Source organism: Capricornis sumatraensis, chromosome 4 (genome assembly GCF_032405125.1).
Source record: "Capricornis sumatraensis isolate serow.1 chromosome 4, serow.2, whole genome shotgun sequence".
NCBI classification, from domain to species: domain Eukaryota; kingdom Metazoa; phylum Chordata; class Mammalia; order Artiodactyla; family Bovidae; genus Capricornis; species Capricornis sumatraensis.
Window position 1 is genome coordinate 112,195,216 of NC_091072.1, and position 14,287 is coordinate 112,209,502.

General features: G+C 46.1%; 1 protein-coding gene across 2 annotated transcripts in view; it reads left to right on the forward strand.

The window, feature by feature from the left end:
• The window catches only part of CHST11 (carbohydrate sulfotransferase 11), a 260,929-nt gene extending 253,445 nt beyond the window's left edge, over positions 1 to 7,484 (forward strand). For both annotated transcript variants that reach the window (XM_068971834.1, XM_068971835.1), the window contains exon 3: positions 6,630 to 7,484. In XM_068971834.1, the coding sequence (XP_068827935.1) occupies positions 6,630 to 7,484 (855 nt within the window). The remainder of the gene's footprint in view (positions 1 to 6,629) is intronic.
• Positions 7,485 to 14,287: the final 6,803 nt, after the last annotated feature.

The window sequence follows — 14,287 nt, forward strand, 5'->3', positions numbered from 1 at the left end:
GAAAGATGTTAGATTACAGTCCTTTCCTCATAGTATAAAGATGTGGTTCTCAAAGTGTGGTCCTCAGACCATCAGCATCACCTGGTGTAATGCGCTGAATTGTACCCACCCCCAATATTCATATGTGGAAGTCCCAACCTCCCAGTACCTCAGAATGTAACCCTGTTGGGAGATAGAGTCTTTAAAGAGGAGTGTGTGTGTGTGAGCTCAGTTGTGTCTGACTCTCTGTGACCCCATGGGCTGCAGCCCGCCAGGCTCTTCTGTCCATGGGATTTTACAGGCAAGAATACTGGAGGGGGTTGCCATTTCCTCTTCCAGGGGATCTTCCAACCCAGGGATCAAACCCGCATCCCCTGCATTGGCAGGCAAATTGTTTACCAGTGAGCCACCTGGAAAGCCCTTTAAAGAGATAACTGAATTCAATAGAGGCCATTAGGGTGGGCCCTAACCCAGCAGGACTAGTGTTCCTTTAAGAGGAGGAAGAGACAGCAAAGGGTAAAGATGCACAGAGGGATGGGCAGGTGAAAAGGCAACAAGAAGGCAGACACACACAAGCCAAGGAGACAGGCCTCAGGAAACCAGCCCTGCCTGTACCTCCAGGACTCAGGAAACCCATTTCTGCTGCTTAAGCAGAAATGCTATTTTGTTAACAGCAGCCCCAGCAAACTGACAACCTGGGAACTTTAATGCAAATTCTCAGGCCCTGTCCCAGACCTGCTGACTTAGCAACTCGGGGTGCGAACCAGCAAACTGTGTTTCAACAAGCCCTGTGGCTGACTACCATGCATACTCGGGGTTGAGAACCATTCATGTGAAGTATTGTTAATACCTGGCAGGAGCCAGCCCAGAAAAAGATGATACATGGCTGGAAGCTTGGGCTGGTCTGCTAAATGTAAACCTCCTTTTAATAGGCTCTGGAAGAGTCCCAATGGGACCTTTACATGGGACGGTGTGTAAACATGCTCTGTGAATGCTGGAACACCCTGTAGACACAGGTGGTAGTGAGGCATGATACTAGTGTCTGGTGAAGAAAGTGACCCTCTGAATATGCCAACATGGGCAGATCAACAATCTCCCTCCTCGACTCAAATTTCTGAGTCCCTTAAGGTTGTGTACATTTTCTGGACTTCCCTGGTGGCTCAGTGGTCAAGCGTCTGTCTGCCAATGCAGGAGGCGCAGGTTCAATCTCTGGTCGAATCCCACAGGCTGCAGAGAACTAAACCTATGAGCCACAGCCATTAAGCTTGTGCTCTAGAGCCCAGGAGCTTCAACTGCTGAGCCCACGTGCTACATACTGAGGCCTTTGTGCTCTAGAGCCCGTACTCCACAATAAGAGAAGCCACTGCAATGAGAAGCCCGTGCAGCTAAAGAGTAGTCCCTGCTCCCTGCAACTAGAGAGAAGCCCGAGCAGCAGTGAAGACCCAGCATAGCCAAAAACAAATTGTAAAGACTGTGTACATTTTCTGCCCTAAACAATTGGAATGGTTCTCCTTTCTGAGAATAAAAGCAATGAGATTTAATCACATTTCCCATTTCATCCCTGCTACTAGGAAGCCCACCACCAAAGGAGATCCTTAATCACAGCCCTCTTTTTTTCCTATTTCAATTTTATACCACACATCTGTCCTTGGTACAAATAGTTTTGAGAAAAGAAAAACAAAGAGGGGAGATAACGGGAGTTAAAGAGCTAGAGATTGATCTCGCAGCTCAGATAATTATCAGCACAACAAACCTTTGTAAAATTGATAGAACATGGTTGGAGAAGACACATGTTTTCTGTCTGTGACAGGGGAGTGAACTGTTCCCCCAAAGAATGCTCTTTACTCCCTCGTTTTCCTGATGTCCCAGAGCTGTAGGTCCCTTGACTAGATCCCAAACTGATACTCAGAGAATTTTATTAGTTGCTGAAGAGTTGGGACCATTACAAAAGCTCCTGTGAAACTGCTTAGGATACAAGTGTGGAAATGACATAACCAGATCTGCATTTTCTTTAAGGTTAGAAACAGTGGTTTATCTGATTACAACTTCTAACCTGCTGTTGGTCCTGCTAACAAGTGTGGAGATAAATGCAACAGCCCAGGCCACCATCCGAAATCTCTCCTGCTCCATCCTGACCGTGATGGCAAAGCATTCCTCTACTCCCTCTAACTCGTCCAGGGCTCTCCTTAATCCAGGTTTCTTAAACGAAGGTTCAAGGGGTCCACAGATAGAGCTCCCAGGGATCCAAGTTCTAAGAATTAGTTTAAATTTTTATTTTGTACTCTTATTTGTGTTTTTGAAAAAGTAAAGCATTTCTGGATTATCCCTGGGCCACCCCTGCTTACCTAGTCCTACCATGTGAAATGATGGCACGTATGTTCATTGATGGCCGTGGTGGTACTGTGTAGCTCCATTTCTATTGTCTTGGGCTCATTAGAAATGGGCAGAGACAGAAAATACAGAAATGATGTATTTGGACCAAGTAAAGGTCAAGTGATATTACAGGGTGCTGGAATTTATAGTAACTAGAAATGAGAAAGTGGTGGGATTGTTGAGTGGCATATAGAGGAGGAATGCCACACTGCAAAGATGCTGTCCCAGCACAGACAGCAAGTACCTTATATGTTTTTTTAATATAAATTTATTTATTTTAATTGGAGGCTAATTACTTTATTGTATTGGTTTTGCCATACATCAACATGAATCTGCCACAGGTGTACACGTGTTCCCCATCCTGAACCCCCCTGCCTCTTCCCTCCCGGTACCATCCCTCTGGGTCATCCCAGTGCACCAGCCCCGAGCAGACCTTGTATGTTTCAGGCAGGGACCTGGTTCCAGTAAAACATCTTCATCCGTCATTTGAATGTTTGGTCTCATCTACCTACTTTTATATTTGTGCATACTTTGGTACCATTATACTTGTAATAAATTATACATTATACTCTTAATAAATCTGCACTAGCCTGAAATCATTTTCAAATAAGAAGTTAAGAACCTCTCTGGTGGTCCAGTGGTTGAGACTGCCACTAATGCAGGGGACACAGGTTTGATCCCTGGTCCGGGAAGATCCCACGTGCCACAGGGCGACTAAGCCTCTGTGCCACAACTACCGGGTCGGTGCTCTGCAACAGGGGAAGCCACTGCAGTGAGGCGCCTGCACAGCACAGCTACAGAGCAGCCCCCATCACGAGCGAAAACCTGAGCGCAGCAACAGTGACCACGCGCAGCCATATAAGTTTAAATAAAAACAAAATATTTTATTTTAAAAATCCAACACTAAAGGCCTGGGTGAGTTTTTTCCTCTCAGAAGCAATTGCAAATGTGTCTCAGGATTGAGAGTATACTTATTCTCTTGATCTGTGCCCCCAAGTCCTCCTGAGGGGAACTGTGCTGCCTCATTGCAGCAGGTGCGCCATTTGCCACCTAGACTGCCGTGGCGGAGGAGGAAATGGAAAAGAAAGAAACCGCAAATACCACATTTCAAAGCCCCTCTGAGTTATTTTCTGCCTCTGCAACTGGACGTAAAACGCCGCCATGGCATAGTTTCCATTCTTCATGGCTTCGTGGTCCTGAGTGCAGTATTAGCTGACACACTGCCTCCCTGGCGAGTCAGCCAGCCGTACAATTGTCTCCAACTGAAACCAACTGAGGGGAAAGTAGGAAGTGCCCCCGTTTCTCTGCTCATTTGGCCATTCACACCTTCAAACCTGTCCAGTAGTGATTTAAATGGACAAAATTGATGCACCCTTTCCCTCTCCTTTTCCTTCTATTTCTTTTAGAACAGTTCTATTTGTTTTTTCAAGTGGCATGAATGCTCTTCTTAAGGTGATGAGTACATCTGCTCAGAAGTCAGGATGTGCAAAAGTCAGAGTTTTACTGTTCAATAAATATGAATTGAACTTCATGACCTAGGGTTGGCCTGCAACAAAAATCACAGAGCTGGTAAAATTTGTATTTGAAAGTTCTGGCCTCGTATTTTTAATTTTTTTCTTCTTTCATAAAGAATGAATTGCCCCTGGGTACCATACTTTGTACCTAAACTAGACCTGATCTTATTTTCTAAATGCTGAACCATACTTTGATTTAATCTACATCCCTGCAGGGTAGGTGGCACTGTTCCGATTTTGCAAATAAGAGAACCAAGGCTTAAAAAGTTAAGGGTCTTGCATAGGTCTTCTGATTTCAGGTCTCACCCACTTTCTACTTGGAGAAGGAAATGGCAACCCACTCCAGTATTCTTGCCTGGAGAATCCCAGGGACAGAGGAGCCTGTTGGGCTGCCGTCTATAGGGTCGCACAGAGTCAGACACGACTGAAGCGAATTAGCAGCAGCAGCAGCAGCCACTTTCTACTTAGTGCTCTAATACTCTTTTCTTACTCTTCTATGTAAAAATATGATCATGTATAACATTACCCACTCTTATACACTTTTATATCAATTTGCTCAAAGTCATAGGCTGAAGGCTTGGCTCCTGTATTAATTCCCTAAGGCTGCCAAAACAAAGTAGCACAAATTCACTGGCTTAAAGTAACAGGAATTTTCTGTTACAGCTCTGGAGGCTGGAGTTTTAAAATCAAGGTGTCAGCAGGGCCGTGCTCTCTGATGGCTCTGGGGCACACCCTTCCTTTCCCTCACGCACTCCTGGTTGTGGCTGCCAATCCTGAGCATCTCTTAGCTGGTAGACGCATTACTCCAGCCTCTGCCTCTGCCATCACATGGCCTTCTCTCTGTGTGTTTGAGTCTCTGTGTTCTCTCCTGGTAAGGACACTAGTCATTGGACTAGAAAACACCTTAACTCAGTATGACTTCAGTTGAATTGCATCTAAAAAAAAAAAACACCAAAAACCTATTTCCAGGAACTCCCCTGGTGATCCAGGGGTTAAGACTACACAGTCCCAATGCAGGGGTCTCAGGTTCAATCCCCAGTCAGGGAACTAGATCCCACATGCTGCAACTATGAGGTTTTATGCCACAACTGGGCTTCCCAGGTGGTGCTACTGGTAAAGAACCCTCGTGCAGGAGACATGAGAGACGTGGGCTCAATCCCTGGGTTGGGAATATCCCCTGGAGAAGGGAATGGCAACCCACCCCAGCATTCTTGCCTGAAGAATCCCATGGACAGAGGAGCCTGGTGGGTCACATAGGGTCACAGTCCATAGGGTCACAAAGACTCAGACACAACTGAAGTGACTTAGCACTCACGCCTGCCACAACTAAAGATCCTAGAAGCGAAGCGATCCCAAGTGCCACAACTAAGACCCGACACAGCCAAATAAGTATTTTTAAAAAAACTTATTTCCAAATAAGGTCACATTCTGAGGTCCCTAATATAAGCCCTTCCCAATTGCCCCATGCATGTTCTAAAATGAATTGTACAGACTATGGTTCAGAGTTGGAAATGCAAGGTCAGCTTCCTGTATGCCACTCAGGCCCTTCGCTCTACTGATTTCGGTTTAGAGGAGGGAGTTCCCTGATCCCTCTGCATTCCCAACTCTAGGCCACCCCAAGTCCAGCCTGGAGGGGACAGACCTCACAACATAATTTGAGTGGATGGATCGGTGGCTCAGTAGATGAATGTGGCAGAGAGGAAAAGCTCAAAGGTAATACATGTAAATACCCACATATTTTGCTTCCAAATAATATAACCCAGACAGACTGCCTTATGCACCAAAGCAAATATACTGACTAATGTAACCCCAAAGCCCAGAATTTGGGGGTCTGGTTTCAACAACATATGGACCTGGGTATTCAGATGATGTCCTTGGAAATACATCCCCCTGTCTCTCTGCTCATCTTTGCTCAGCCCCCTTCATTTCCAGTCTGGTGCTCCCTGCATGGCAGCCCTCCTCTCTGTCCCCAAGCTCCAGGCTGCATTCTCTCAGCTCAGCAGCTTGAGAGGCCAGGGAGCAGAGAATGAAGGAAAGCAGGTTCCCAGAGGAGAATCAAGACACTGGTACTGAGGAAGCAAAAAGCGACAGGTGTGCACAGTGATAGGCTTGTAGAAAACTTGAATCCTCTCGCTTTGAGATAGATCAATCCAATTCCAGAACTCTAGGCTTCTGTCCTGCCTTAGTCAAGAATATGGGAGGACTGGACATCAGATTAGAGTGGAAAGTGGGTAGCTTTGGTTGCTAGGAAGACCTGAGTTTGAATAGTGACTCTCTTACTGTGTGGTCTCAAGCTAGTAACAACCTCTTTGAACCTCAGTTTCCTTTTCTTTCCAGCTGGACTTTCAGCTTGATCAGGGCAGTTACCTTGTACTTTTTCATGACGGCAACCCTGGTGACTAGCAGCGTGTTACCTGGCATAGTGGCAAGCTATTTGATGTTCAATAAATCAATAATGGTTCAAGCTTTTCAAGAAAAGAAAAACTCTATATATGAAGCTCTGGTACAATGCCTGGGATGTAGAGGGTGATGGGCAAGTTACAGAGTTGATCATTATTATTACTCTCCAGAGGAAGTACAGTGGAACGGAGAACCAGCACAGTCCTGACAGCTGATAGAGAACTGGAAATGGAGACAGGCCATCTAGGTTGGCAGTGGCAGCCTTGGTGGCCTGCGTTGGCCATTGTGGTTGTGGATGGTGGTCCCGTATCAACATCCCACACCAAATACTGATCTCTTATCCCTCTTTCGTCTCCCCTGCAGTTGGAGCTCTCCAGCACGGCGGTCCTGCATCAGATGCGGCGGGACCAGGTCACTGACACCTGCCGGGCCAACAGCGCCACGAGCCGCAAGCGGCGGGTGCTGACCCCCAGCGACCTGAAGCACCTGGTGGTGGACGAGGACCACGAGCTCATCTATTGCTACGTGCCCAAGGTGGCGTGCACCAACTGGAAGCGGCTCATGATGGTCCTGACCGGCCGCGGCAAGTACAGCGACCCCATGCAGATCCCGGCCAACGAGGCGCACATCTCGGCCAACCTGAAGACCCTCAACCAGTACAGCATCCCGGAGATCAACCACCGCTTGAAAAGCTACATGAAGTTCCTGTTCGTGCGGGAGCCCTTTGAGAGGTTGGTGTCCGCCTACCGGAACAAGTTCACGCAGAAGTACAACACCTCCTTCCACAAGCGCTACGGCACCAAGATCATCAAGCGGCAGCGCAAGAACGCCACGCAGGAGGCGCTGCGCAAGGGCGACGACGTCAAGTTCGAGGAGTTCGTGGCGTATCTCATCGACCCTCACACCCAGCGCGAGGAGCCCTTCAACGAGCACTGGCAGACGGTGTACTCGCTGTGCCACCCGTGCCATATCCACTACGACCTCGTGGGCAAGTACGAGACGCTGGAGGAGGATTCCAATTACGTCCTGCAGCTGGCGGGCGTGGGCAGCTACCTGAAGTTCCCCACCTACGCCAAGTCCACGAGAACTACTGATGAAATGACCACGGAGTTCTTCCAAAACATCAGCTCGGAGCACCAGACGCAGCTGTACGAAGTCTACAAACTCGATTTTTTAATGTTCAATTACTCAGTGCCAAGCTACCTGAAATTGGAATGAAGGTTGGGGGTGGGGGGGAGGGTGTGGGCGGGGAGAGGGGAGAGAGAGTCGTGCTTTTTTTAATTTAAGATTTTTATTTGTCAAAAAGAATTATATGGATATTGGGTTATTTTGTAAATTAATATTTCTTTGGGGATTGATGCTGCGAGCAGCATGGTGAGAATTATTTAAAATCCTTACTAGGGAAGGACGGCTGTCTTGGCAGGGGACTAGGATGGGTGTCCTTGTTTTTTTAGACGTGAATCCCATGACACTGTCTCAGAGGTTTCTTTGTGTTCCAGTGAATTCCATGAATTGTGCATTCCATAAATGCTAATTAAGTTATTTATAGTTATTTAAACATGGTCTCTGTATAGATTTCTTGGGGGGGGGCAACAAGATTTTAATGTCTTTTCCGAAGAAATCTATGTTTTCATTCTGTGCTTGCAAACAGCTCCTGCAGGGGCATGAATGTTCTCCTTACTAACCGCTCAGAGTCACTGTGATAACCATTGTGCTGTCCATTGATGCCACCATTCTTAAAATTCTGCTGGAAATAAATAGAGCCACCTTTGCAAGGGACTGATTTCAGTCATGTCATGCTAAAGAAAAGTGATTTTTTTTTTTTTTAATCCCAAGGAGAAAGCTGATTGTGGCTTTTTCCCCCCACCAGAATTAGCAATCTGGTAGAATAGGCTTTTGTACAGAAATGTTTAACTGGCAGTGCCAGTTGTGATGAAGGTGAAATGGCTGTTGCTTTACATTCAACAAGTATTTATTGAGCAACTACTATGTGCTAGGCCTAATTCTAGACCCTGTGGGTAGAGCGTTGAACAAAACCAATAGTCTCAGCCCTCAAGAAGCTTTACATAGACACAGAGTATCCAGCTCGACAATTAGCAAACCCCTGGTATCCGTGGACTTAGTGTGAGCTTTGGACTCTTCATGGATAACCCCAGGAGGATCGGATACCTACAAATTCACATTTTATATGGCCCAATTTGAAAACCACATGCTTGTAGCAGGCCACTTGAGTAGTCCAAGCTCTATGCCTAACACAAAAGGTGACCAATTCCCTGTCTTGTGCCCATTCCAGTTTATTGGTAATATTTGCCTTTAAGCCCCAGAAGAGATTTGCCAGGCACAGCATGGAAGAATGCTGTAACTGATTAGTGATGTCTGCCTTGTTGAGGGAAAGGGAGATATTCGCCAACCGCCTCCTCCTGTCATTTCCAGCCGAGCATTCAGGTCTCCGCCTAGAAGTGTTGTTTTCTATTCTTTGCCATGTAAAAAAGATTGAAATTTTGTGGCAGGACTCTGACATCGGAGGATTTGCAATGGCCTGGCGTTTCTACTCCTGGTGAAGGTCAGAGGCAGACTGTTTGTACACACAGGCACAGGCATACCCTCTCCCATGTCCTCCAGAGGCCAAGAGACCATCAGCGCCTTCGAGACCATCAGCAGTGAGCAGCAAGGACCGCCTTCTGGGATGGTAATTCATGCCCCTTTCCTCTGGAAGGCTGGAAACATTCCATTTCCTGTTTCTTGCTAATTAACGCCTGCGCACGCTTCTCATTTCCGAGGCCATGGTTGAAGTTTGAGCCACCTCCCTCTTACAGCCAGTAAATGAGTTGGTAGCAGAGACTGTATATAATAATAATAGTGCTAATAATAGGGGGTGGGGTAGGGGTGAGTTTTGCTTTTTGTTTTTTTGATTCAGTGTATAGCACAGAGGTGAGAGTATTCTGAACAAACAAAAAATGAATAATTTATTCACAGAAACTATTAAAACTGTGTCAGCAAGCTCACAGCCAGCTCAGTGAGCAACAGCTGCCATGTCTCACTGAGAAAATTATTTTATTGAATGTGAGTGAGGCATGCACTGGAGAGGGTGGCCGAAGCTATTTATAAAATGTCGTATACCTTCTTCCAAGCTCTCTCTCCCCTTTGCGAAGGGCACAGCGACCATACCCTTGATGGATAGAGATGTATGCAAGTAGAGGGACAGACTTCAACTCTCTCTGGTATTATTATTCCTGGACCCTATGACCAGGCAGGGGAAACTGTCCTCAGAGACAAAGCTTCTACTGATAAAAGAGGTTTCTGGCATTTCCTGATAACGTGCTTCAGAGAACACAGGTTCTCCCCAGACACAAGTTGGTGTGATGCAAAATAAGGGTTTTGTGGTCAAGTGTCTTTGGGAAACAAAGCTAAGTCCATTTCCTTTCTGCAGGACTTTTCAGAGCCTTGATTGTGTGCTGTGTGTTGTGAATCCCCAGGAGCATCACTGATTGAGTCCGTGGCATTTCCTGACTTTCCATGAGCAGGGTGCTGTATTTTATAGACTATCTCACAGGGCTAGCATTGCTCTGTGTAGGCTTTGGTTAGGTTGTTTTAGCACATCTGAGGTCTTCTAGGATAAAAACTGCTTCCCTCACCCCTCCCCTCCAAAAATATCCAAAACGCAGCAACGATAAAGCAACACCACTGTGCCCACCTGATTTATTATAGCAGTGATGGTACTTTACCAAATGAATTCAATTTTTGCCTACGTGCAATGGTTCTAATTCTGGATATTACAGGGGCCACAGTTCCCTCCCTGCTGCAGGGAGCAGAGAAATCTTGGGTGGTGTGGACAGAAAGGAGGGAGGGGACATAAAGTCTCAGCTAGACCCCCAGCATTCTAGCTTAAGATTGCTCAATGCAAGCTGACTGCTCAACCCTTAACGAGTGCTTCTTCAATTCTATAGTTTGGAATTGTTCACTATGTCCTTTTTGTTTTTCTAAGTGGAAATTCACGTAGATTTCCCAAGCTTTGTGTTTCTGCGTTTCGTCCATTTTTGGTCAGCTATGATGCCTTTTTTCGTCCATCTTCTCCCTCTAGTGAGAAAGAGTGTCCTTCAGGACCATAGGGCGTGTGGTTCAACCACGAAGGGCTCTTTCTCCTCTTGTTTTGTGTTCATAGTTTATTTTCTACTGCCATAAAAACTTAAAAAAAAAATAGATTCAACCGTTTTTGCAGAATGTAGAAAGAACTCTGTGTCCTTGGTTTAAAAGAATCCATAGGTGAAAACGTGCCTGGAAAATAAAAATTATTGGTTCTTTTGTTCCTTTTAAAAAAAAAAAAAAAGAAAGAAAACTGAACATGCTTTCTGTTGCATGCTTAGCAGGAGAAAAGTACAGGCAGGTGTCCCATCTCCCAGCGACTTTTCAAAGGTGCTGCCTTGTCTTCAAAACCAGGTACAGAGTAGCATTTACAAGGACTTTCCTGCTTAACCTGTCCCTTTGGTTGGACAACTCTATTAGCCACAGGGTTTGAATTCCTGCAGATGCTCCAGACCCTCTCCCATCTCTGCCTCCCCAGCTGGTCTGGGAAAAAGGACAGTCTGCTGACCTGTGGTGTCTCAGAGGGAAAACTTCCTTCCCACCTGTCCACCAGGTGAGTTTCACTGTCTTGCCTTTTCACATGGATGGCATAGGATGGCAGTGGACAGTGGAAACTTCATCAGACCAGTGTCCTGGTGGCAAAGGTGTGGAAGCACCAGGGTCCAATCCCTGCTGGTAGAAAATTCCCAAAACAAAAGCTTAGCTGGTGGGGTCTGGACCAGTGCTGAGCTAGTGATTGCAAAAGTCCTGATTCTAAGCTAGCCAGATGCTGAGGGACTGTGTCCCTGGTGAGTGGGGCTCAGAGCAGATGTCTCACAGCCCAGCCCTCCCCTCCACATACACACACGTGATCTGAGCTGCCCTGTTCTGTGCGATCCTGGGGACCAGAGTCCCTTTCCCCTTCGTGTCAGCAGGACTGACATCACTCCCGCAAATTCCCCCCAGCCAGTATTTCCTCCAGCTTTTTTCCATCACAGCCAACTGGACCCTACGAACAGGCGGCAGGATCTTCTACAACCAGCTTGACTCTCGGCTGTTAACAGGCGAATTTCAGTCTGTTACACTTTGTGAGACACAGAAGGGGCGGCCTATACTGTTTTCTTATGAGCAAGCTCAGTATGGCGTATGGACCTATAATTTAACATCTGTGGAGTGTGATTTTTTTTTTTTTACATAGTTGTATGCAGTAGAGGGCTTGTAGAAAACTCTCCCTGTATCTTACTGTACTGTTCAAGAAAGCTGAATTCCACATTGCCAACAAAAGCGTGAAAATGTTCATGAATCTTCTTCCAGGAAAAGCCATTCAAGCCTGATTATTTTTCTAAGTAACTTCAATTAAATTGAAGAAAAAAAGAAGCTTCTCTCTGTGTATGGTTTGTTCATGGCTCATCGACATAGGACTATAGGGGTAGGGTGGGCTGTGCTCCTTAGCATGTGGGGGGCCCTGCTCGTGTGTATCAGAGGATAGAAAGGGAGAGACAGAGACGCTGACCCCACTGGCAGCCTTGGCCTCCACAGACCCAAACCCTGTCTGTTTAGTGGATGAACAGAACAGAAGCTTCATTCCTGTAGAGGAATGCACTAAAAGGCCCACCCTGATCGTATAGACTACCATCTCTGTGAAAAATAAGGAAACAGGCCCTGGAGGGCTAAAGGGCGTTGATGACAGAGCCGATATTCCAATATGGGTTAACGTGCCTTCAGAGTTGTGGCACTTGGGACGTCCCTGGTGGTCCAGGGGCTATGACTCTGCACTTCCAACGCAGAGGTCCCGGTTCAGTCCCTAGTTGGGAACTATATCCCACATGCCACTGCTAAAGATCCCACATGGCCGAATAAATAATAAATCATTTTAAAAGAGTTGTGGCACTCAGTGACACGACTGTCCTCACTTCAGAAGTTGTAGACCCTTCCTTCAAAGCCCTATTTTCCCTTTCCAAATCTGCTGCTTTTCTGACATCCTACACAGCTTCTTTCAGTCCCGTTAATGGCTATTTTTAGCTTTACTGATAAAAATTATTTATATGCCAAAGAAGAAATCTCAAAGTTGCAACTTTATTGTACCCTAATTTTAAAAAATGCATCATGTAAACATTTTAACATGAGAATATTGGATTAGAAAATATATCCCAATTTTTCAGTCATGCCAGATATAGGGTCTATGTGTCCATTTACCAGCGGGTTGTTAACACCAGTGGCCTGGCTACCTCCCACTCCTGGCGTCACTGCTATCGTTGCTCTGGTTGAATGAATCTGGTTGGGAAATGTCCCATGGAGCTTAGTTTTCTTAAACAAATGGGAAACGTACCTGCTCTTTAACATGGTGAGTGAATATGACTGTTTTGGCCTGTCCCTGTCTCGTTTGGGACAATGTAAATGTCAGCAGGAAGCAAAGCTGAGTAAGGACACCCCCAGTCTTAGCTTACCCGCCTTAGAGTAAGACTAAATGCCCTCTTATCCTTATTTCTGATGGTGCCACAGGTGTCTTCTGGGTGATGAGGCAGAAGCTACAGAAACCAAGCAGCCTGTGGCCCAGGACACTGCCGAGGCCGGAAGTTATTACCAATCCCCCACCAAGTGAACAAAAATAACCCCAGGCAGAATCATGAGTGTCTGATGCCAAAGTGTCCTTTCTTGGCAAGAGCTCTCCTTTCTCAAGTGACAACTTCCCTACAATTTTTGGTATTTAAATCACTTTCACAATGGTAGGTGTTAACTGACATTGTGCTTAGTCCCTCAGTTGTGTTCGACTCTTTGTAACACCATGGACTGTAGCCCACCAGGCTCCTCTGTACATGGGATTCTCCAAGCAAGAATACTGGAGTGGACTGCCATGCCATCCTCCAGGGGATGGGATTAGAAAATACAGTTTCATTTCAGCACCCAAAGCCATTTCAAATATTTTCTCAGAAAGTCCAAAAAGACGAGGAACCATTAGCCAAGAATGCATATGGGGGGTGGGGGTAGGTAGAAACCCAAGAGAGTTGGATGGAAAACAGCCCTCTGGGAGAATTCCCCCCAGGGACAATTCTGACCCCTGCTGGCACACTGTGGGTCCTTGGGACCCTGGGATGACTTACAAGATGGTAAAGACTGATCTGGTCTACATTTACCATAAGGAGTTTATCACACATCTTGTTTCTGGGATGATGGACATTTCCAGTATAAAACTTTTTTTTTTAAGTGACATTCTAGCAAGACTGACATGAGGGAAAAAGAAAAAACTAAACCAAACAACCTTTCCCCTGGCGCACAATCCTCTCCTAGCGACAGCCTCATCCTCACATCTTAACAATCCGTAGACAGAACAGTCAGAATGGAAGAGCCTGCTGATTCCAAACACTTGGCTGGCTGCGAACAGCTCACAGACAGAGTGCCTTAGTCTCTTCCCCTTTGAAACAAGAAAAGCAGCAACATCTGAATTATGCCAGAGTCGAGGTTAATAAGAACCCCTCGTGGAAACATAGACATTATCATATGTAAAACAGATAACCAGTGGGAATTCTCTCTATGACTCAGGGAGCTCAGACTGATTCTCTGTGACAACTTAGAGGGGTGGGATGGGGTGGGAGGTGGGAGGGAGGCTCAGGAGGGGGGGGATATATGTGTACCTATGGCTGCTTCATGGTGATGTGTGGCAGAAGCCAACACAGTATTGTAAAGTGATTATCCTCCAATTAAAAATAAATTTAAAAAAAGAAACAAGAACCCCTGAGGTCACTAGCCCCAGTTCATCCACCAAGGACTTGTTTGCAATCTAGAGGTAATCACATTCAGTTTGGACCAAAGTTTCCTTGCTGGTAAAATTACAAAATTGAGCTCTGTGGTTTTTCAGTTTTAGGGGGAAAAATGAGCCTCAAAAATTTGTTGTGTGCTAACCACTCATGTAAAAATAGATGAAATGGAGATACTGTGAGGCCCAGCTGAACCTCTTCTGT